Source organism: Haliotis rufescens, unplaced genomic scaffold (assembly GCF_023055435.1).
Source record: "Haliotis rufescens isolate VD_foot unplaced genomic scaffold, xgHalRufe1.0.p SCAF_51, whole genome shotgun sequence".
Classification (NCBI taxonomy): domain Eukaryota; kingdom Metazoa; phylum Mollusca; class Gastropoda; order Lepetellida; family Haliotidae; genus Haliotis; species Haliotis rufescens.
This window is the reverse complement of record NW_025964235.1, coordinates 1,525,013-1,548,960: the sequence shown is the minus strand read 5'-3', so window position 1 is coordinate 1,548,960 and position 23,948 is coordinate 1,525,013. Positions and strand designations below refer to the sequence as shown.

At 43.9% G+C, this 23,948-nt stretch overlaps 1 protein-coding gene across 1 annotated transcript; it reads right to left on the bottom strand.

Moving 5' to 3' along the window:
- Positions 1–179: 179 nt before the first annotated feature.
- On the bottom strand, positions 180–23,722 carry LOC124140641 (triadin-like). Its single transcript, XM_046508315.2, has 3 exons — positions 21,323–23,722; positions 12,168–12,356; positions 180–2,378 (listed from the first exon to the last, which is right to left on the bottom strand). Exons 1-3 carry the CDS (start codon positions 23,031–23,033, stop codon positions 2,272–2,274), a joined length of 2,007 nt encoding a protein of 668 aa, XP_046364271.2. The 5' UTR covers positions 23,034–23,722; the 3' UTR covers positions 180–2,271.
- Positions 23,723–23,948: the final 226 nt, after the last annotated feature.

Genomic DNA, 23,948 nt, shown 5'->3' with positions numbered 1-23,948 from the left:
TCACCTGAATGAACACATCAGAGTTGTCTACCTTGCATCATTCCAGGAGGGATAATTCTAGTTATGCCCCTTTAACCATTGTAGAATGATGTCTCGAATATGGAAGGAAATACTGTTTTCAGCCTACATACCTGACAGGGCTTTTAAGTTTCCTCAGCAATGATAACAGTATGTAAAAGAACTTGTGACTGTAAACAGTTTTATAACAAGTATTACATGTTACACACAAGGCATGTATTAATATCACAGTTGAATGGTGTGTAATATAAAATAACAGTAAGGCTCAGAAATGGATGGAATTTAACATGGCGGTAAAGTGCCAGGATGGGATATGCCAGCTGATCCGGTGAATACCAGCCTCAGGCACTGGTTCTGTAGGGTGTGTATACAGTTATGTCATTATTTACACAAAGCAACATTGTTTGGTACCCACAATTCGTTATACAGAAATCTGTTTATCCAGACTTGCACTTTTCACTGGTAAAGATACTGTTTGGATTAACACTTTATAACAGGCTTTCACTCGACAATATCGGTGCTTTCTATCCTAGGCACACTTAGCGACACTTTTGTTTCCACAGAACTTATACCTCTGACAGGGTGCTTCTACACAACCGACCATCAGTCTGTTCTCACCTGCCGGTGCACCAGTATGTGCTTCTTGGAAAACTTATCTCCGTGTAATTTCATCCTTGATTTAATATTAACTTTATATTTCACACAGTAGAGATATCAGATGTTGCCGCGGAGATGTTGGTGAGACCCCAGTGTCTATAGGCCAAAATCGGTTCTCTATGTTAGACCTAGATAACTCCTTTGTTTCATGCACTTCTCGACACAGAATAAGATCCCAAAATAATCTTTCTGGCAATCCACGTGGAGGTACTGGTGCATGATAGTTGACCAGTAGCCCAACTTGTCGCAGGAGCCATCTCTTGAGGGATTGTTGTATTGGGTTAACTCAGCTTTGAGTTTGATGTAGGCGATGCCGAAGTTATGCAGGTCTTACGGATTTCACTTGGATGAATCTATGACTAACAAATGAGGTGGTTACAATGTGTGACCTGGTTGTCTGTCTACTTCCACGCCACATTTTCTTGTCCATGCTTTCAAACACGGGGTGGATGTGACCATTAGTTTCTGCAGCATGTGAGTGGGCAGTTTGACATGTCGCACGGCTGGTATCGTCCAGGTCAAAAGGAGTGGAAACTTACACCACAATATATCATACGTACGTTATATTTTACTACTACACTTTTGATGCGGATATTTTTTGTCATTCCATGATACACAAGATAATTAGTTCTCAGGTCAAGTGTATGCTTGTATAAAATAACATGAATACTCCTATCAAAAGTTAAGTAGTGTTGAAGGAAGAATTGAGGTCTAGTACGTGTGTTCTTGAAAAGGCGACTGACAAAAAGTTTGTGACCCCGTTCCGAGAAATTATTTACCATTACTAAATACACTAGAGTTAAGTAAGTCTGATACTTATACCCTGCACTTAATGCATGCCATATGATATTCTACGAAGACATTTTAGAATCTTGCTTTCTGATAGGTTCTGTGAATCTACGACGGACAATGTCAAAAGACAATGTTTCTTTGAAGTCGGTGTCCTTGCTCAACCTGGACGAGGATAGTACTATCATTCCTTGACACAAAAAGTTAGCTAATGTTTGTGCATATTTTTTGTCTGAAATAATGTCCGCATCCCTATCAAACTTTGTGTAGTACATGGCATGACAGATCCGTCTATCTCCCTCCGTTATTACCGAGGCCATCCTCCGACCACAGACGTCCCCACTCGCCAGGTGCTGATGTCATGGCACTGACGCGGCTTTCCTTTCGATGGTGTTGTTTAAAAAGATGACTGCCAAATACGCGAAGCTACGCAGCTACAACAATGAATAGCCGACACCCTGAACTACAAGACATTCCAGTAGGATGTAGCACCAGGGCGCACCAGCTGGACCCGCCCTGGGTGCCCTTCACACATGACCACTGCTTGTGGGTGTCCAGAAGCCCATCTCACTCTATTCACCGTGCCCGAGAACCACCACACATCCACTCCTTCATCCTTGAAAGATCACTTCCTCAGCTTCTCTTGCACCCATCGCGCACCTGTCACCGGGGTCACAGACACACGTGTAATGAAGATGTGTATGTACCGGTTGAGAAATGTTTCATTAAGGCTGTGAGGCATCACTTGAGTATCTGAGTATCCTGGTAGAGTTTGCCAAAGAGGCTTCCATCACCCCGCCGGTAGAGCTAGCCGAAAAGGCCTCTAGCTCCTCGAGTGGGTGAGCCGAAGGCGCTGAGAGCGAGTGCCTGGAGTTCCTTCTCCCGCTTCTGCTTTAACTCCTTCCGATATTCGACTGAAACATTCAACATTCAACATTCATACAGTATGTAGTAACGTTTCGTGTAACAGATCACTTTAACAAATGTTTGTTTGTTTGTTTGTTGTTTAACGTTGCACTCGGCAATATTCCAGCTATATGACGGCGGTCTGTAAATAATCGTGTCTGGACCAGACAATCCAGTGATTATCAACGATCCACGCAATTGGGATACGATGACATGCATCAACCAAGTCAGCGAGCCGGACCACACATTTCCGTTAGTCGCCTCTCACGACAAGCATAGTCACCTTTTACGGCAAGCAAAGGTTGCTGAAGACCTATTCTACCCCGCATCTTCATGGGTCTGTTAGTAAATGTATGTGAATTTATAGGAACAGTGTAACCCCAATCTACTAAAACCCTACAGATTTGGTCTGAAGTAATTGGAGGATAAGTTCCTTATCACACCTGCATGGGTTTTTTGGCCTTCTGTCCGAAAATTCTGACCCATCAATATAATTTCATTTTAGTACCTATATAGATTTGTATCTGAGACTTATATACAAATTATATACAATAAAGCACCATCTGAACAGAGGACGGTCCCGATTTCGTACTAGAATATCGGATCACTATTTCAGATCAAAATAACGGATCACTATTTCGGATCAAAATAACGCATCACTTTTTCAAATCAATTTAAGGGATCACTTTTTCGGGTTAACATATCGGATCAGTGTAACAGATCACAACATCGGATCAGTGTAACGGGTCACTACATCGGATCAGTGTAACGGGTCACTACATCGGATCAGTGTAACAGATCACTACATTGGATCAGTGTAACAGATCAGTACATCGGATCAGTGTAACAGATCACTACATCGGATTAGTGTAACGGGTCACTACATCGGATCAGTGTAACGGGTCACTACATCGGATCAGTGTAACGGGTCACTACATCGGATCAGTGTAACAGATCACTACATCGGATCAGTGTAACAGATCACTACATCGGATCAGTGTAACGGGTCACTACATCGGATCAGTGTAACGGGTCACTACATCGGATCAGTGTAACAGATCACTACATCGGATCAGTGTAACGGGTCACTACATCGGATCAGTGTAACGGGTCACTACATCGGATCAGTGTAACGGGTCACTACATCGGATCAGTGTAACGGGTCACTACATCGGATCAGTGTAACAGATCACTACATCGGATCAGTGTAACAGATCACTACATCGGATCAGTGTAACGGGTCACTACATCGGATCAGTGTAACAGATCACTGCATCGGATCAGTGTAACGGGTCACTACATCGGATCAGTGTAACGGGTCACTACATCGGATCAGTGTAACGGGTCACTACATCGGATCAGTGTAACGGGTCAAGTCATAATACATACAATTGCTATGACATGCTTAACGTGTATGTGGATAATAGAGAAGTAAACTGGGCGTCACATATTAGTATTCCAAACAAGATTCTTATACGTCTGGATATCCCAGGAATTTGGGGATGAATCTTAATTTATGAGTTTGTTCCGTAGCAGATGCATTGGTATAAAACATTACTCGAGTCTGAATTATATATAACATCAAGTTTAATAAATACTTGCGAAATTTCGATGTTTATTACATGGTTTGAAACTACAAATCCAACGCTTATAGTAAAACAGTGTATGATTCAATATACATAACTTGTAAAAAATGTAAAACGTGATGGAATTCGAAGATGAATACCATGTTATGCTAGTGTGTCCCTACGACAGGTCAAGCAGAAATCTGTTGCTACCGATATACTAATCATCGTTATCCATCAAATCAGAAGCTGATAGATTTGATGTCAACAAGACATAGAAAAGCTTAGACATTTTCATGACAAGAAATTTAATAATATTAATGGAAATTCCACAATTGCTGTATATTCATGATATAGACATAGTATCGTAGATTTTCATCAGGGCAGAATCACGTGGATTTGTAGCTTGACGTCCACTAATGATATACAATAGCAATATCTACCAGTGGCACCAAGAGATAATGTTTAAAAGGCACCTTAAAAGTGACTTCAAAGAATTCATGATACACCATTGGCAATGTGTGTAAAATTGTACTCTGGGCTTCGGGGTCTCCAACACTGAAATAAAACTGTCAGTCTGTCTGTCACAGCCAATCCAGTGGTTGATATTATGAGCAACGACCAAGTCAGCGAGATCCGATGACACGCAATCCACCAAGTCACAGAGCCTGACCACATGACACAATGAAAGTGCATGGTAACATTCATCCATATAGCGACATCGGAAAAGGCGGTGTCACGCTGCCTTATTATATCGACGATGGGTCTAAATCTGTATCGGTTTATCCTAAATTTAGCCTTGTGTCACCACGGGACGTGTTTCAGTGTAATATTGATATTATTGTGATAACAGGTTCGTTGGGCCAAACGTGTTATTCTTTGAAAGACTCCTCGCTCAGGCCCATCGTCCACGGTCCCGCACAACCTGTTCCTATGAGGATGCGGACTATTGACATAATCCTTAAGTGCTCGGCGTACTATTTCAGGCCTAGTTATCGTCAACTCTCCCATGTTGACACAGAGAAAGCTCTTAGAACAAACGGTGCACGGTTCATTAATCTCCACCATGGAATTCTTATGGGACATTCATCTCGAAGTCTGATCGAACACCGCCTCTCCACTGCGTCAGGTTACAAGACTCTTGCCAAAAGGAACTTTCTGTTTGTGTGGAACATCATTGATTTTTTCTTCCAGACATTGTCTGATTGGTGTAATTTAGGTGGAAATTATTGCGTGTGAATTAACTGTCTATTACAGGTCACTCAGGCATCGAAGATTAGCCTCGGACTCTCTAAAATGAACGACCATCGACCGCGAGTTGATTAACGATCGAACAAAACGTTTAATCCTGGATCACGTCATCGTAGAGTGCATAGAAACGGGTGGGGTTGATATATGATCGGGTAGGGATGCCATAACAACGGGAAGAGATGACATACCAACGGGTAGGAATTGTATAACAACGGGTAGAGATGGTATAACAACGGGTAGAGATGGTATAACAACAGGTAGAGATGGTATAACAACAGGTAGAGATGATATAACAACGGGTAGATATGATATAACAACAGGTAGAGATGGTATAACAACAGGCGGGGTGGTATAATAACGGATGGGGTTGGTATAACAATGGGTGGGTATGGTATAACAATGGGTGGGGATGGTATAAAAAGGGGTAGAGATGGTATAACAACGGGCTGGGGATGGTATAACAACAGGTAGAGATGGTATAACAACGGGGAGAGATGATATAACAGCAGGTAGAGATGGTATAAGGGGTGGGGATGGTATAACAACGGATGGGGATGGTATAACGACGGGCTGGGGATGGTATAACAACGGCAGGGGATGGTATAACAATAGGTAGAGATGGTATAACAACGGGGAGAGTTGATATAACAACGGGTAGATATTATATAACAACAGGTAGAGATGGCATAACGGGTGGGGATGGTATAACAACGGGAAGAGATGGTATAACAAGGGGTAGATATGGTATAACAACGGATGGGGATGGTATAACAACGGGGAGAGATGATATAACAACGGGTAGATATGACATAACAACAGGTAGATATGGTATAACAACAGGTAGAGATGATATAACGGGCTGGGAATGGTATAACAACAGGTAGAGATGATATAACAACAGGTAGAGATGGTATAACGGGTAGGGATGGTATAACCACGGATGGGGATGGTATAACGACGGGCTGGGGATGGTATAACAACGGGTGGGGATGGTATAACAACAGGTAGAGATGGTATAACAACGGGGAGAGATGATATAACAACGGGTAGAGATGGCATAACGGGTGGGGATGGTATTACAAGGGGTAGAGATGGTAAAACAACGGATGGGGATGGTATAACAACGAGTGGGGATGGTATAACAACGGGTAGAGATGGTATAACAACGGATGGGACGGTATAACGAGGGGTAGAGATGGTATAACAACGGGTAGAGTATGGTATAACAATAGGTAGAGATGGTATAGCAACGGATGGGGATGGTATAGCAACAGACGGAATGGTATAACAACGGATGGGGATGGTATAACAGCGGGTGGGGATGGTATAACAACGGGTGGGCATGGTATAACAACAGGTAGAGATGGTATAACAACGGGGAGAGATGATTATAACAACGGGTAGATATGATATAACAACAGGTAGAGGTGGTTTAACAACAGACGGGATGGTATAACAACGGATGGGGGTGGTATAACAATGGGTGGGGATGGTATAAAAACAGGTAGAGATGGTATAACAAGGGGTAGAGATGGTATAACGACGGGGAGAGATGATATAACAACAGGTAGAGATGGTATAAGGGGTGGGGATGGTATAAAAAGTGGTAGAGATGGTATAACAAAGGATGGGGATTGTATAACAACGGATGGGATGGTATAACAAGGGGTAGAGATGGTATAACAACGGGTAGATATGGTATAACAACAGGTAGAGATGGTATAGCAACGGGTGGGGTTGGTATAACAACAGGTAGAGATGGTATAACAACAGGTAGAGATGGTATAACAATGGGTGGGGATGGTATAACAACAGGTAGAGATGGTATAACAACAGGTAGAGATGGTATAACAACAGATAGAGATGGTATAACAACGGGTGGGGATGGTATAACAACGGGTGGGGATGGTATAACAACGGGTGGGGATGGTATAACAACAGGTAGAGATGGTATAGCAACGGGTGGGGATGGTATATACAATAGCAGGGTTGGACAAAAGCAACTTCTAAATGTCTATCAAAGATTTCTTTGGACAGAAACAAGCACACGTTTTCCTACGGTCTTCCTAGGTTGAAAAGATTCCTCCAAATGATTGGGTAACCTCTCTTATTCATCCTTAATTTCGTGTTCGTTCATTCGGAGTTTGGAAATAAACCACAATATGACGTCAAGCTGTCTCCATGCAGGATGGGCTCTTAGACACGCCGAACTCCCGTTGCTATGGGCAACCAGGGCCAGGTAAGACGGAAACAACCGAGATGCAAATATGTTACAAATGAAGAATCAATCTCATTTATTCTGACAAAAGGTTTCTTCCGGTGGCACCCACTCTCGCGTTGATCTGCGTGGCGCGGATGTGGGTAGACTCCGCGGCCGTTATCAGCAGACACTGTAACAACAGATGCTGGTGTCCTCATCTCTCACTGACCCACATGAAGGCCCGTCCACTCAGAGATCTCCTACCACAGGCCACCATAAGGTGTCTATCTAGACTTGATCAGGACTCCAAGGAAATTCCCAGATAATATAAATAACAAGAAAACAGCGTTATCACTATTTCCCCGCCATGGGGCACATTAGAATTGTGTTTGTTCATATTGTAGTCAATATAACCTTTAAGAGAGAGTTTTATAATGCCTTAAGAAGAGAAAGGCACTTGGGGCGCTTTATGTCATCAGACCAAAATGATAAAATGTGGAACTAATCCACACATCCAGTCCCTTCTCTGGAAAAAAATAACTCAGTCAAGATAAGTATCTCTTATCTAAGTTAACTTGAGTAGCTTCTGAGAAAACTTGTCCCCATTGCTCACACTATGCACTAAGTGAGATAACAAGGATCAAGGGTCATAACTCTGTAAAAGATAATTTACGAGAACAATTTCGAACTCAATCTTGAGCATGTAAACTTTCATTTATGTAACTTCAGAAGCTTCTGAGAAAACTTGTCTCCATTTCACACAATATCCACTAAGTTGAAAAGCACGGAACAAGAGCCATTACTCTGTGAAACAATAATTGACGGGACCAATTTTCGAACTCATTTGAAGCATGACCAGTAGCATCAGTGGGTAACATTTCATTTCTCTGACTGAAAACGCTTTTGAGAAAATTTGTCCCCTTTGAGAAGCGGAGGGAAGGACGGAAGGACATACCTATATATACCTCGCGGCGGGGAATAATAAGGACACGTTAACCCTATAAAACACGGCTTCCGTACTGTCGGCTTATCTGTACGACATCCATGGATATAATTCAGTACAGCCTTGGAGCAAGGCTACGTTTCCTCCGGACGGAACGGATGCCATCAGCCCCATCTCATGAAGGCATTAGCCAGTCTATAGATTATACAAGACAGTTCGACCCAAACAGAGGAAAGCAGTCACATTTCGACACTACATGAATGTTCTTCACTTAAACTGTGAAAAAAGGGTAGTCCTTTCTTGGAATATTTTCTTAGTTTTGTGTTAATCTATCCCGACCCCCCTGGAAGACACACATACACTTTTCCAGTGAGCTAAGCATGTTACAAGCCCAATGCTTGAAAACATGTTATGTCTGTAGCTAAGATCATGCTACTGTCTGTAGGTTAGCACATGCCAGGGCCTATAGCTAAAATCATGTTTGGGTCTATAACTAAGATCATGTTTGGGTCTATAGCTAAAATCATGTTTGGGTCTATAGCTAAAATCATGTTTGAGTCTATAGCTAAAATCATGTTTGGGTCTATAGCTAGAATCATGTTTGGGTCTATAGCTAAAATCATGATTGGGTCTATAGCTAAATTCATGTTTGGGTCTATAGCTAAATCATGTTTTGGTCTATAACTAAATCATATTTGGGTCTACTTGAACCTGAACATGACAACGCCAGAGTGAACAAATGCAGGGTTTATAGCTGACATCATGTTAAGGTCTATAGATAACATCATGTTAAGGTCTTTAGATAACATCATGTAAGGTCTATAGCTACCATCATGCTAGGGTCTATAGCTTAAATCATGCAAGGGTCTATAGCTAAAAAATCATGTTTGGGTCTATAGCTAAGATCATGTCAGTAAACACCAGAGTGAACAAATGCAGGGTCGCCATGACAACACCAGAGTGAACAAATGCAGGGTCGCCATGACAACACCAGAGTGAACAAATGCAGGGTCGCCATGACAACACCGCTGTGAACATGTGTGGTTCTGTGTTACACTTAATCGAAGACGTACAGTACAAACAACAAGAAAGATAAAATCCTTGAATACTTAGTCTATTATATTTAAGCAACAGTACAAAGTAATGTGCGGTCATGAAAGCCACTAATCCTGACATGAGAGCAGGTACTCACAAGACTGAACAAAAAGCCCTTTGTTTGACCAGTATACAGAAATAGACCGACAAAACACGTGTTGATGAAATCTTTGCAAACAAAGGCAGAATGAAGTACAAACAAGAAGATAAAGCATATTGTTTTTTCATTGATTTAAGAACAAAAGCATGTTGTTTAATTTATGGCAGTTCACCATGTGAACGGGGCATGTGCGGCGAGGTGCACGCTGCCGACCACTCCGACAATGTCATCTACAGCGTGGAGCTAATGCGACACGGGAAGCAGCACTCTCGGTCGATGACAGGGTTTTCACTGACTCAATAATTATTTACAATGCATACACTGACGGATGCTAGATCGTAGTTTCAGGTGTTTTTTACCCAGTCGTTCTTGCTGTCGGCTTAGAAAATGAAAAGTTAATGGAGAACCTGCGTCGCTATTATGCCTGTTTATAGAGCCATAGGGAGATGCAATGGTCGTACCAGACACAGTGTGGTATTACGTAAGGTCTATTGATTTCATCAACATATACAAAAGTCAATAATCCTAAAAGCGAATCAGCTTGTATGTAATACGTCGACACTTTAAGACATGACACTTAAAGCAGATTCACAGCCATGACGCTCACCAGTAGCAGATACATAGTCACGACGCTCACCAGTAGCAGATACATAGTCACGACGCTCACCAGTAGCAGATTCACAGCCATGACACTCACCAGTAGCAGATACATAGCCATGACACTCACCAGTAGCAGATTCACAGCCATGACACTCACCAGTAGCAGATACATAGCCATGACACTCACCAGTAGCAGATTCATTGCCATGACACTCACCAGTAGCAGATTCACAGCCATGACACTCACCAGTAGCAGATACATAGCCATGACACTCACCAGTAGCAGATTCATAGTCACGACGCTCACCAGTAGCAGATTCACAGCCATGACACTCACCAGTAGCAGATTCATAGTCACGACGCTCACCAGTAGCAGATTCATAGCCACGACACTCACCAGTAGCAGATTCATAGTCACGTCACTCACCAGTAGCAAATTTTATAGTCACGACACTCACCAGTAGCAGATTCATAGTCACGTCACTCACCAGTAGCAGATTCATAGCCATGACACTCACCAGTAGCAGATTCATAGTCACTACACTCACCAGTAGCAGATACATAGCCATGACACTCACCAGTAGCAGATTCATAGCCACGACACTCACCAGTAGCAGATTCATAGCCATGACACTCACCAGAAGCAGATTCATAGCCATGACACCGACCATGTGGAATTCACCGACCATGTGAAATACATGGACCATGTGGAATACACCGACCATGTGGAACACACCCGACCATGTGGAATACACCGACCATGTGGAATACACCGACCATATAGAATACACCGACCATGTGAAATACATGGACCATGTGGAATACACCGACCATGTGGAATACACCGACCATGTGGAATACACCGACTATGTGGAATACACCGACCATGTTGAATACACCGACCATGTGGAATACACCGACCATGTAGAATACACCGACCATGTAGAATACACCGACCATGTGGAATACACCGACCATGTAGAATACACCGACCATGTTGAATACACCGACCATGTGGAATACACCGACCATGTAGAATACACCGACTATGTGGAATACACCGACTATGTGGAATACACCGACCATACAGAATACACCGACCATGTGGAATACACCGACCATGTGGAATACACCGACCATGTGGAATACACCGACCGTGTGGAATACACCGACCATGTGGAATACACTGACCATGTGGAATACACCGACCATGTTGAATACACCGACCGTGTGGAATACACCGACCGTGTGGAATACACCGACCATGTTGAATACACCGACTATGTGGAATACACCGACCATGTGGAATACACCGACTATGTGGAATACACCGACCATGTTGAATACACCGACTATGTGGAATACACCGACCATGTTGAATACACTGACCATTAGGAATACACCGACATGTAGAATACACCGACTATGTGGAATACACCGACCATGTGGAATACACCGACCATATAGAATACACCGACCATGTGGAATACACCGACCATGTGGAATACACCGACCATGTGGAATACACCGACCATGTGGAACACACCGACCATATAGAATACACCGACCATGTGGAACACACCGACCGTGTGGAATACACTGACAATGTGGAATACACCGACCATGTAGAATACACCGACAATGTGGAATACACCGACTATGTGGAATACACCGACAATGTGGAATACACCGACCATGTGGAACACACCGACCATATAGAACACACCGACCATATAGAATACACCGACCATGTGGATACACCGACCATGTGGAACACACCGACCATGTGGAATACACCGACCATGTGGAACACACCGACCATGTGGAATACACCGACCATGTAGAATACACCGACAATGTGGAATACACCGACCATGTGGAACACACCGACCATGTGGAATACACTCACTATGTATCCGTATTAGTTTCTTAACTAATATCATGCAATATATCATAACAGAGCCATTATTTTCATTCATTCACAACTGTATTTATTCATTCATCATTTATTGAGATTATGTTTATTTATTTGAAGCTACTTACTTGAGAGAATGATCATCTTGATGCCCCATGCCACGCTCCAGAACCACCCCACCAACATGAACGTGACGGTGAACAGCTGTGCCACGCCCACCCACACATTCACACACACCGTGATGGGCACGTGGTCATCTTTCGTCGATACTCGGGACTTTCCGCAACACAAGATAGCGAATCCACTCAGCATGGTCCCTGCAATTTCAAAAACATTTCCTAAAACACCAGAATATCAAAACATTTCTGCAACGAAATTTCCAGGTTTGATTAAAGTCATGCTGTGTTTTTGCCAAGGCCCGTGCAACACTGACTTGCGAAAGATGTTCATATTTATACATGGCTAGATAAACTTCATATTTACACATCGTTAGATATACTTCATGTTCATATATGGCAAAATATAATTCATATTTTGACACCGTTAGATATAGTTCTTATTTACACATGGCTAGATATAATTTAAACATGGCTAGGTATAATTCAAAATTATACATGTAAGATATAATTGTTATTTACACATGGCTAGAAATTATTCATATTTATACATGGCTTTATATAATTCATACTTATACATAGCTAGATTTAATTCATATTTATACGAACGAGATATAATTCATATTTTACATGGTTAGATATAATTCTTATTTTACATGGCTAGATATAATTTATTTTTGTACTATGTATCATGTATGGATATAATTCATATTGATCTTATTCGATGAGTCAGAAATGAGTGATATTTATTCCATGGATAGAGCTTTCCAATCGCAAGGGATTCATATTTTCACACAGTAAATCTGAAAGATTTTGTACCTGTGTGAGCGGGCATCTCCTTCTGAGCCGCCTAAATGACTATCATAAATTATTAATATGTATGTGAATAACTAATTGCTTGTTTTTAAATTTGGTGTGATGCTTTTATCAACAGACATTATCAAAGGCTCTGTCCGGAAGGTTAAAGTAGGTTAAATGATTGTCCCCCTGTGTGACATTTAATTCCAATTAGATATTTTTTTTCCAAGCAATCGTCATAAAGACTATTCTTATGTTTGATTCCAGTTAATCATGTCATGTTTGTTGTGCAGTGCGCGCAAACACATCTCAAAATGTTTTTTGTAAACGTTTATCAGCAAAAATGCAAAGGATGCACGGAAATTGCTTTCAGAAAAGGTTTTCAGCACAATGCACGTGCAAAATGTTGGAAACAAGAGTAGAGCCACTGACTATAAAAGACCGTACAAAATTCATCAGTTCATTACGAATTTTCTGACGTAAGCGAAAAATGCCAAGATTAACTGCAGCTAACCGAAATATCGCCATTGGACGTTTGGAAGCAGGGGAGTCCAAGTCTGCCGTTGCAAGACACTTCAACGTTCACCAAAGCACCATATCTCGACTATGGGATTGATATACCCGCACTCAAGATCATCCCAGAAGTGGAAGACCAAGAGTGACCAGCCCTGCTCAGGATCGGTACATCCGGTTGCATCACCTACGGAATCGATTTGCTACAGCAACAGACACTGCAGGACAAGAGCCTGGTATGCGAAGAATTTCCGACCAAACCATCAGAAATCGTCTGAGGGAAGTGGGAATTCGAGCGAGAAGACCAAAAGTTGGACCTGTCTTGCGACGTCTACACCGTCAACGGCGTGTCCGGTGGTGCAACAGAGTACAGGCATGGGATCTCAGGAACTGGTGACGCGTTTGGTTCAGCGATGAGTCACCTTTTCTTCTTCAACGACGGGATGGAAGACAACGTGTATACCGGCGTCGACATGAACGTTTTGCGCCGAACTGCGTTCGACAGATGGACCGATTTGGTGGAGGGAGTGTCATGATGTGGGGAGCCATGTCCTATACGGGTAGATCACAGTTAGTGGTTGTCCAGGGCAATCTTACAGCAAACCGATACATAGACCAAATTCTGCATCCTCGGGGAGCTGTTCCAACATGACAACGCTCGGCCCCACACAGCACGTGCAACAGTTAATTTCCTTGTTAATGAGAATATCATGTCCTTCCATGGCCGTCCAAATCGCCTGATCTCAACCCTGATTGAACATTTGTTGGGCGAACTTGATCGACGCGTCCATCAACGTCACCAGCGTCCCCACACACTGGCACAACTCGCCAACGCCTTACAGGAGGAATGGCGAAGAATTCCCCACGAAAAACTCCGACGACTTGAGCAATATGTGCCAAGGTTGTGTCGAGCAGTGACGGCTGCAAGAGGTGGTGTGACCAGGTACTGACCATGACGCCACCTTGTGGCTACACACGTGCAATGACTGAACTGAATTAATGCTGACAATGACGACAATGCTTTTGTCGATCACTGTGTCTAATTTCATTTGATTGTGTTCACGCATATTCTGTGTAGATACTTTTGCATCCGCTTAATAAATATCCTTATTTTTTTACTATGCGTTTCTTTTTTTGAAGAGTGTATAATCAATCAACCAGTGTTTTAAGCAAACTCTTTGCTGAGCATTTTGTACTATATTGGCTAGCATTGTGCACAACCACCAGTAGCTAAGGTGATGACGTCAATCCTGCTGGGGTAGCGTGCAGGAAGCAAAGGCACCGTGTCCCCAGCCAGGTGGCCCAGCGTTTATTACTGGTGGCTCATAGTCCGCGTTTTAAACAGATGTAGATAATAGTGTTATGTCCAATTATGACAAATTTGTTTTTAAGTATAACTTTGTATTCATGACTCACCCATTGATAGATTTAATTTTAATCATCCATGTGCAAGATTTAAACAACCGTATGCCATATACCAGATTTAACTCATGCTAGTTTCATGTATGCCATATACCAGATTTAACTCATGCTAGTTTCATGTATGCCATATACCAGATTTAACTCATGCTAGTTTCATGTATGCCATATACCAGATTTAACTCATGCTAGTTTCATGGGGCAGATTTGACTCATACTTATTCGTTCCCTCCCGAAAGAACCAACTAGTGATCGTGCATGTGTTGCTTTGTGTATATTTGCCATCAGTACTTATCAATACTGACACAACACCAGCCCAGAGTCCCCAGGTACAGTCCTCTTGGTGCTCTACACCGACGCCAACTACCTCGGCACAATACAGTACACACATGCCCGCAATAGTCCCAGCCCACTGTATTCTTAGTGAATACCTATTGATACGTGCCTCATTTTAACATTTTACAGCAAATATTTCGCATTAAGTTAATGGTGACTATTCTCGGCAAGTCAGTTCAATCATGCGTTTCTCTTGCAGCTTAATGCAGTCTTTTTCCGCACTAGAAAATAGTCAGCCACCAAAATGGCATTTCCTTGCAAGGAAATCGTTAGTTTTTTCATGTCATGCGTTTTACGTCCATTGTAAATAGATAGGCGTGGCTGATGATTGGCGGGACACACGGAGAGAGGTTACACAATGGTTCCGTGGAAGTGTTCCTGTGGGAACGGAAGAAACGGTCCGAGTTCGACTCCGTCAGCGGGTAATCAAGATAATTGCATGTTCCATAAACCCTTGATTAAATCGCTTTGTTGTAATGTTACGCTCAACATTCACACACGGACATAAAACGCCCAGTCGATAACAGACCAGATGATACAATACCTGTCGATAGTGGCCATTTTCATGGAACTGATTACTGAAACATGAGGTCTCCTACCAAGTACAAAGTTGCAACGAGAGACTGGTTTGTGAGACTTCTCTGTTTGCTATACAAAGAGTAGCTGCCTGAATACTGATTAAATGTCCCACCATCAATCGAACAAACACAAAGGGCGATAATAGAAAAACAGGTAAAATGGGACATCGAACTGGTAATTTCTATCTCTAGCTTCTGTTTGTGTTTGTTAGCATGGTAATTGCATAGATGCCATACAACTGTTTAAATGGGTTATGCAAAGTGATGTTCTTTTGTCATTATAGTTCTGCGGCTCAGATGAGGTGGTGAGGTGAAATGGGGTTTAACGTCGCGTCCAACATTATTGCACTTATATAGCGACGTGCATGCACGTGTGTGTGTGTGGTTGCTTGTACTAGTCCCGAGTGATGCCAATTTATAGTGCTAGCCCACTGAGATACCATGCCGCAGTTTAACATAAATATCCCACTCAGAAAAAGTGTACCGACTCCGAGCCGACCAGTCCTTGTTTTAGCCCCTTAATGCCGAGCGCCAGACAGGGTAACAGCAAGTACCATCTTTTAACGTCTTTTGGTATGACGCGCACCTCAGATGATACTATAATACTAGCTGATGATACTATTATACTTAATGGTGATACTATAATACTTGTACATAGTACTATAATACTAGCAGGGATCAACAGTAATTCCCAAGTAGGAATACAATTGGATAAAACCGATAACAGAATGCCGTCACTCGCTGTTCCTTTACTGCACTCACAAATGTTTAAGAGCTTAATTAATCATTTCTTCATTTTTCATTTATACTTGTAAAAGAGACCCTGTCGCCACCTATAAAGGCGGATGGATATTTCCAGAGCCGCAATTTTATATTTTTAACCCACATAAGAGTTGTTTAGAACTACACGCGACAATCAGGCCAATAATAAATGCCGGGAGAAGGACATTGAAATTCTGAATTAGCTGTTTAAAATATTTTCTTAATGTATCTGGCTTCTTACACCGTATTGATGAAGATGAAGATTATTGTAGCCAGCGGTGGATACCGTGTTCCTGAGTTTCCTAATCTAAGGACATTACTGTAAATCCTCTCGACGGCGGTCGATGCTGGAGTCTAGTGCACTGTGTCTCGCTGATCCCCTCGTTAACACCGAGCCTTGTAAATCACTTCTGAATTAAAGATGTCTATTGCGACGAAACGAAACAGATGTAATGTCTTTATAATCCATTGCTAACAACCACATGCAATTATTTTCTAATTTACTTATTGATTTCGGAAAATAGTCTATTTTTTCTTGACCTGGACCAATAGTTACCATGCTTCCCGACTGAGATAACGCTGACCCCCACTGAGACAACGCTGAGCCCCACTGAGACAACGCTGACCCCCACTGAGACAAGGCTGACCTCCACTGAGATAACGCTGACCCCCACTGAGACAACGCTGACCCCCACTGAGACAACGCTGACCCCCACTGAGACAACGCTGACCTCCACTGAGATAACGCTGACCCCCACTGAGACAACGCTGACCCCCACTGAGATAAAGCTGACCCCCACTGAGACAACGCCGACCCCCATGGAGAGACTACTGACACCAGGGTTTACAGTCTACAGCTGTGAAAGGTCCACCTGTGCCTGGGGAAAAAGCTATAGAGGGTGGTATTGTTGGACACTGAGTATAAACCCGGGTTGTACTAGTGGCCACGATACAAAGTCATTATGTACACATTATTTGCGGCGGCATCACGAGAACCATTCGCCTCTTCTTCCAATCATGGCTTCTCCTTCAATAAAACGGTAAATTTCTAGACTATATTGTGAGTGAGTGAGTGAATGAGTTGGGTTTAACGCCGCTTTTAACAGTATTCCAGTTATATCGCGGCGTGTCAGCTTAATGTGGGAGGAGAGCCCAAGTGATGCAGGTCTCAGACGTTTACCACTTCGGTGAAACCCACGAGCACGGGTATGGTGCTGACAAACCTAGAAACATAATTTGGGCGAACCGGGATTCGAACCCACAATCATAGGTTTCTGGCGTGCCCAAGGGACGCAACTCTGCACAGCGAATCGCAGCGCCTTAGTCGACTGGGCCCCCCGGGCCCCCAAGACTATATAGTGAGTGAGTTTTACGCCGCTTTTAGCAATATTCCAGCAATATTATGACGGGGGACACCAGAAATGGGCTTCACACATTTTGCCCATGTGGAGAATTGAATTCGGGTCTTCGGTGTGACGAGCGAACGCTTTAACCACCAGGCTACCCCGACGCCCCCAAGACTATGGGGAAAATGGCACAACATCTGTTTTTGAGAAATACATGACTCATTATATTCATACAACACATTGTCATTTTCGGAGTGACTTTTAAATGTGATACGACGATACAATTATATGTCTACGGTTCAATGGCTCTGGATGCCGGGAGTACATCAGCGCAAACACGAGGGCGCGGTGACGTATAACCAGGCTGAGACTAGGAGACGACCTATAAAATCGACGTCGGCAGACGTTCGTGTGTAAAAGGAACGTCACATACGCCGACGTTATTAGGCCACCCATATTTTGTATGTGTTTCTAATCTCCGACCTCAACCAGCGGACGGGCGGGCAACATTAACAAGGGATGACCCCCCACCCCGCAGGTGAATCGATCAAAATCATGTGCACAGCACTATAGTGGCAAAAGTGGTTTTTCACCATACTTGTTAGCAGTCATTAAAAAACAAAAAGAACACACAAGAAAACAAAAGTCTTTACGGCCATTTGCCTTTCAAATGTGCAACGTGAACGTGCCTTCGGCATGTTGCAGACGGGAACGTCCGTAGCTGAAGTCGCAAGGACGATGGGTTTTAGTCGACGGACTGTTTATGATTTACAGACGCGTCTACAGCAAACGGGTACCAACGCTGATCGCCCTCGGCCAGGTTGACCACGTGTGACGTCACATGCAGAGGATCGTCAGATTGTCTTACGTCACCTCCTTAACCGATTTTTGACGGCTACATCAACCAGAAATGAACTGTTTAGGGGTAGACTGAGTGCGCAAACTGTTCGAAACCGTCTGAGAACTGCTCACCTTCAAGCACGACGGCCATAATGCGGGCCGATTTTGACTCAATTATACAGACGTCAACGTCAATTGTGGGTACAGCGACACTTACGATGGACTCAGAGGCATTGGAATCAAGTCGTCTTCAGTGATGAATCCCGATTTAATCTTCGATTTGCTGATGGTAGGGCGAGGGTGTGGAGGCGCCGTCATGAACGTTACGCCCAGTGTTGTGTACAGGAAGTTGACAGATTTCGAGGCGGAAGTGTCATGGTGTGGGGTGCTTTCTGTGGCAATGCACGTTCCAGGCTTCTTGTCATCCGTGGCAACCTCAACGCTGCTGCTTACCGCGACCAGGTACTGGCACCAGAACTTCTGCCTTTTATGGCAGCACATGAACCCGGTTTGATCTTCCAACGCGATAATGCCAGACCCCACACAGCAATTTTGACAAGGAATTTCCTTCAGAATAAGGGAGTCAACGTCATGGACTGGCCGTCAAGGTCTCCCGAACTCCATCCCATCGAACACGTCTGGGATGCTCTTGGCAGAAGTCTGCGCACTCTCCAGAACCAACCACAGAATTTGCAAGATCTTGGCACCATTTTGCAGCAACAATGGCGTCGTCTTCCCAATCATGTGTTCACAAGCATCACAAAGGTCCATGTGTAGGCGTTGTTTGGCAGTTGTCAACGCACATGGTGGCCATACACGCTACTGAACTTGTGTGCCATCAGATTCTCGTGCTTGGGACTTATGATTTAAACTGTTGATGTTATTACCGAATACCGTAGGTGCTTGGAACAAATTATGGTTACCACCGTTAATTAAAATCCTTCTTTGGACATTAATGATTAAAAATTACCTTCTCTGATACATTTGTCCGTTGTATATCATATATGGGATTACTTTTTAAAATGTGAAGTTTTTAATTAAAAACTATAAACAACTGTTTTTCAACATTGCGCAACTTATTTTATGACATATATCTTTAAGTGTAAGACACTTGACACCAGTCTTCAAATTAATGTATGACGAAGATCGAGTCGCTTTGCTTCGGAAACGAAGCTGACCTGTGTTACTGAGTGTACAATAGTAGTAGTATATCCGTATCACATGGGGCATACTCTTCCACAGGGGCAGGGAATATTGATACGATCAAACTATTTATTATTTGACGTCGGAATGTAAACTCAGGACGGGTGGGAAAAAGCGGCCTTAGTGGTACTGGTGTACAGTCGGCAGAAGCACTTATACTGAAATGTAGTGGTAATCTCCCGACCCACTCTGCCCATCTACAGACCTGTCACTTCCTGAAGAAAGGACATACACCCACGCAAACAAGAAACCGTGCTTCATACACAGCTCAATACAAATAAATGTATTTTGAAATAAAATATGCATTTTTCAAAACATATTCATGAAGAAGTTTACTCGACTTTAAGGTCGTGCTTCACAATTGCACGTGCATGTTCACGGCGCACATTTTGGATGTTTGCGTGTTTGATGGGAGATGGATACGTGGTTTCTAAATGTAAACTGCATACAATGATTGTTAAACTATCAGGGCCCGTTCCACAAAGCGATCGTAGCGCTAAGATGACCGTAACTCCCATTTTTTAGCATGGGCTTACGACAGTCGTAGCTCTAAGATCGCTTTGGAACGGGGCCCAGGTGCTCATTAAATTGTATAACAGTAAGTAACGCTTACGCAATGCTACCACTTGCCGAAGATCAGGGTCTCGCGCATAACGAAGTTGCCAGGTATTTTAATGTTCGTCGAAGCACAATATCATCTCTTTAGAGACGTTATCTACATCAGGGCAACACGCCTGACTTGCCACGGGCCTGTCGTTAACTGTAACTAACGCCCATCATCACACCCGGTCCTGCTGCATTCCTTGCAATGAATAATACATGTGAGAACAAACCACCGCTACAGCCACTGCATTCCAGGATACGTCCAGGACATGGTCCACCCATCTTCCCGAGGCAAGGGGTTAACTGACTATAAAAGTCCAGTTTCCAGTTTCCATTTAACGCTCTTGGTTCGGGAAGATGTCGCTCATCACGACCAACATGGCAGTACAGACTCTACACACACACCACACACACACCACACACACACCACACACACCACACATATTGCCCTCCACCCCGAGCACCGCAATACGCATCCCTTGTCCTTCAACACCTACACACATCACACATCCGGTATCACACACACCCATTATAGTGGTTAAAGCAGTCGCTCGTCACGCCGAAGATTCGGGTTCGATTCCCGACATGGGTACATTGTGTGAAGCCCATTTCTGGTGTCCCCCGCCGTGATATTGCTGGAATATTGCTAAAAGCGGCGTAAAACTCACTCACTCAGTACACAGAACAACGTCGAACCCCGTCCGTCCATGCTCACCCGACTCCACCCCCTCCCCGACCCCCCACCCTCGCATCAACCCGAGTTGCTCACCTGTTCCGGGGACCACGATGTTGAGGAGGAGACAGAGGATGGCCAGGCTGAGAGGCATGAAGGGGATGGCCGACCTGATCCACGAGTCGTTGTTGGCGACGACCGACTTCTGCTTCTCGTCATCTTGTCCGGACGCTGGGATGATGACGGTAGTGGCGTTGGCGACGCGGAAGTCCACGGACTTCCGAGACATGGAGTCGGACAGAGACAACTTGGTGGAGTCTCGGCGTGACCCAATGGACAATCTGTCATCCTTGTCGTCGCTGATGTCGCGAGTCACTGGGGCCGGGACGGCCAAGGATGTCTTACTTGGCGTCTTCACCGTCGTTGGCGGGCCGTTCAGGACGACGTGTTTAGATTCGGCGTTATTCTGCGCTTGACCCGACCCTTCCTTCACCTTCTTCATGATCGCACGTGCGAGTATGGATTTAGGTTTGAAGGGTTCGTTTTTGGTTTCCACGACCGGTGGGTCAAGTGCCTTCTTTTCGTTTTCTTTCGGTTTTTCATCTGTTTTCTTAACAGTTTCCTTCTCAGTAGCTTTCACGGACCCGTTTGACAACACCGCCTTTTCTCTCTGTAGTGACTTCTGTATCACATTCTGCTTCTTTTTATCCAGTTCGGGAATCTTGCTCTCCTTCTTGATATTTGGGGAGGGTTTCTTGTCTTTCGACACCGGTTCATTCTCTTTCCATTTCACATTCTTAGAGGTCTGTTCATTCTTCTCATTTTCGTTCACCACAGAGAAGGTTGTCTCCCCCTTAGCATCCGATGACGTCACAGGTTCACTCTTGTCCTTCAGTGCAATGTTCTGCGAGCTCCCTGACAGGCTACTCCGGCTCATCCTCACGGCTGCCTTGTTGTCCTTATCACGCTTCAAATCCAACTTCTCCCCTTTCTTTTTCTTTGAATCGTTTTGCTTCTTCTCTTTACCAACTATAGGTATAAAGGAATACTTTTTCTTTTCTATCAGTGGCTTCTTGGAGTCCGACGACGAGTCACTCTTAACACTGGAACCAGTATCCGACTGTAACGTTTTTTGAGAGTCTGTTTTTGTCAGAAGTGGGTCAGTGTCCTTCACATTGTTATCACCGTCTTCCTCCTTTGGGGACTTTTCGTCCAGCACTCCTCTAGGGGCCTCGTTGTTCGTTAACCCTCCTGGCTTAGACTCTGGTGCTTGTTTCTTACTTCCGTCAGGTTTAACTTCACCTTCCTTCTGTTCCATGGGACCCGCGATCAAGGCGTCAGTGTCCCGGACACCATTCGGAGTGTTTAAACTGTTAGTTGGTGTTGGAGATTCGGGGGGTTTCTGGTTTCCCGTTTCGGCAGCGTCTGGCGTCTTTTCCCCATCGAATAGATTCACCTGAGACGCACTTCTTGTACTTACAGGGAGAACCGTTGTGGAGACGTCCGTCACAAAATCACTTGGTTTGTCTTCTGTTACGGCTGAGACCGTCACATCACTTGGTTTGTCTTCTGTTACGGCTGAGACCGTCACATCACTAGGTTTGTCTTCTGTTACGGCGGCGCCTGTCACATCACTTGGTTTGTCTTCTGTTACGGTTGAGACCGTCACATCACTTGGTTTGTCTTCTGTTACGGCAGCGCCTGTCACATCACTTGGTTTGTCGTCTGACTTCTGCTCACTCAAACCGCCATCTTGTCCCTCTGGTTTCCCATCACCTGATGTCGGCGGTGTCTTATCGTGTTCCATATTTAATAAGGTGTTTTTTCACACAAAGAATCGTGTCAAGTGTACTTCCACTGATGTCAAATGGTTTGAACTCACTTGAGACTTTGTCAACGATCACGAAAAACACAAATACATAAATGTTTAATGTCGTCAGGAACGGCACTTTTGTTTATCAATGTAGCGCCATTGTTCTTGTCTCCAGGATCATCTATAAAACAACACTCTGTATCCAATATTTACATGTTAACCAACACACAATAGTCGTTTGAAAATCGAACCTGGCTCGCTAAGAGTCCGGAGACCGTGTCGCCTGTGCGACTCCCAACTCCAAGTGCTGTCACATGTTTCCGACACACGGGAACTCCGAGTGTTGTCACATGCTGCCGAGTAACTCCGAGTCGAGGAATGTAGTCACAATTGGCGGGAAATCGTCCACTTGTGTCTCCCGGCAAACCGTGGCTATCTCTGCGCAGTCAACGGGGGTTCTAACGTTCACTACATCTCATCTCGGATCAACATTCTTGAGCTGTCACTAGATGGCGCTGGTTGTCTGAATGCCTACACAAATGGTCACTCCTTTCTGACACCGAAACAGAAGGTATCGATCTTCGATTATGTTGATTGGCCGACTGATTCTCTTTCTTTCAACCATCACCACCGATCACCATAGGTTTCTCGCACTCCTGGAATTATCGGGCTTCGTAACGATCTATACCGACTACAAAGGGCTGGTAAATTATGCACGGGCTGCTGTTTTCCCCATTGGGGATTGATCTCTCTGAAAAAGACACGGCTGGGTTTCGATCGATCAGCGTTAAGAGATCGATGAGAGTGGTGGTACTACCAACATAAGAGCTCTGATTCTCTATATCAACTTTTACTGCTCACGAAGTTCGCGACTTAAATAGGATTGATTACAATAAACGAAACAATTGT

Bases quoted from the DNA above. Each gene is read 5' to 3' on its own strand.
- LOC124140641 (XM_046508315.2), bottom strand. From the start codon at position 23,033: ATGGAACACGATAAGACACCGCCGACATCAGGTGATGGGAAACCAGAG. The intron at 12,357-21,322 runs GTGAGCAACTCG...TTGAAATTGCAG, and splicing joins CATCGTGGTCCCCGGAACAG to GGACCATGCTGAGTGGATTC. The intron at 2,379-12,167 runs GTAAGTAGCTTC...TGAATGTTTCAG, and splicing joins CAAGATGATCATTCTCTCAA to TCGAATATCGGAAGGAGTTA.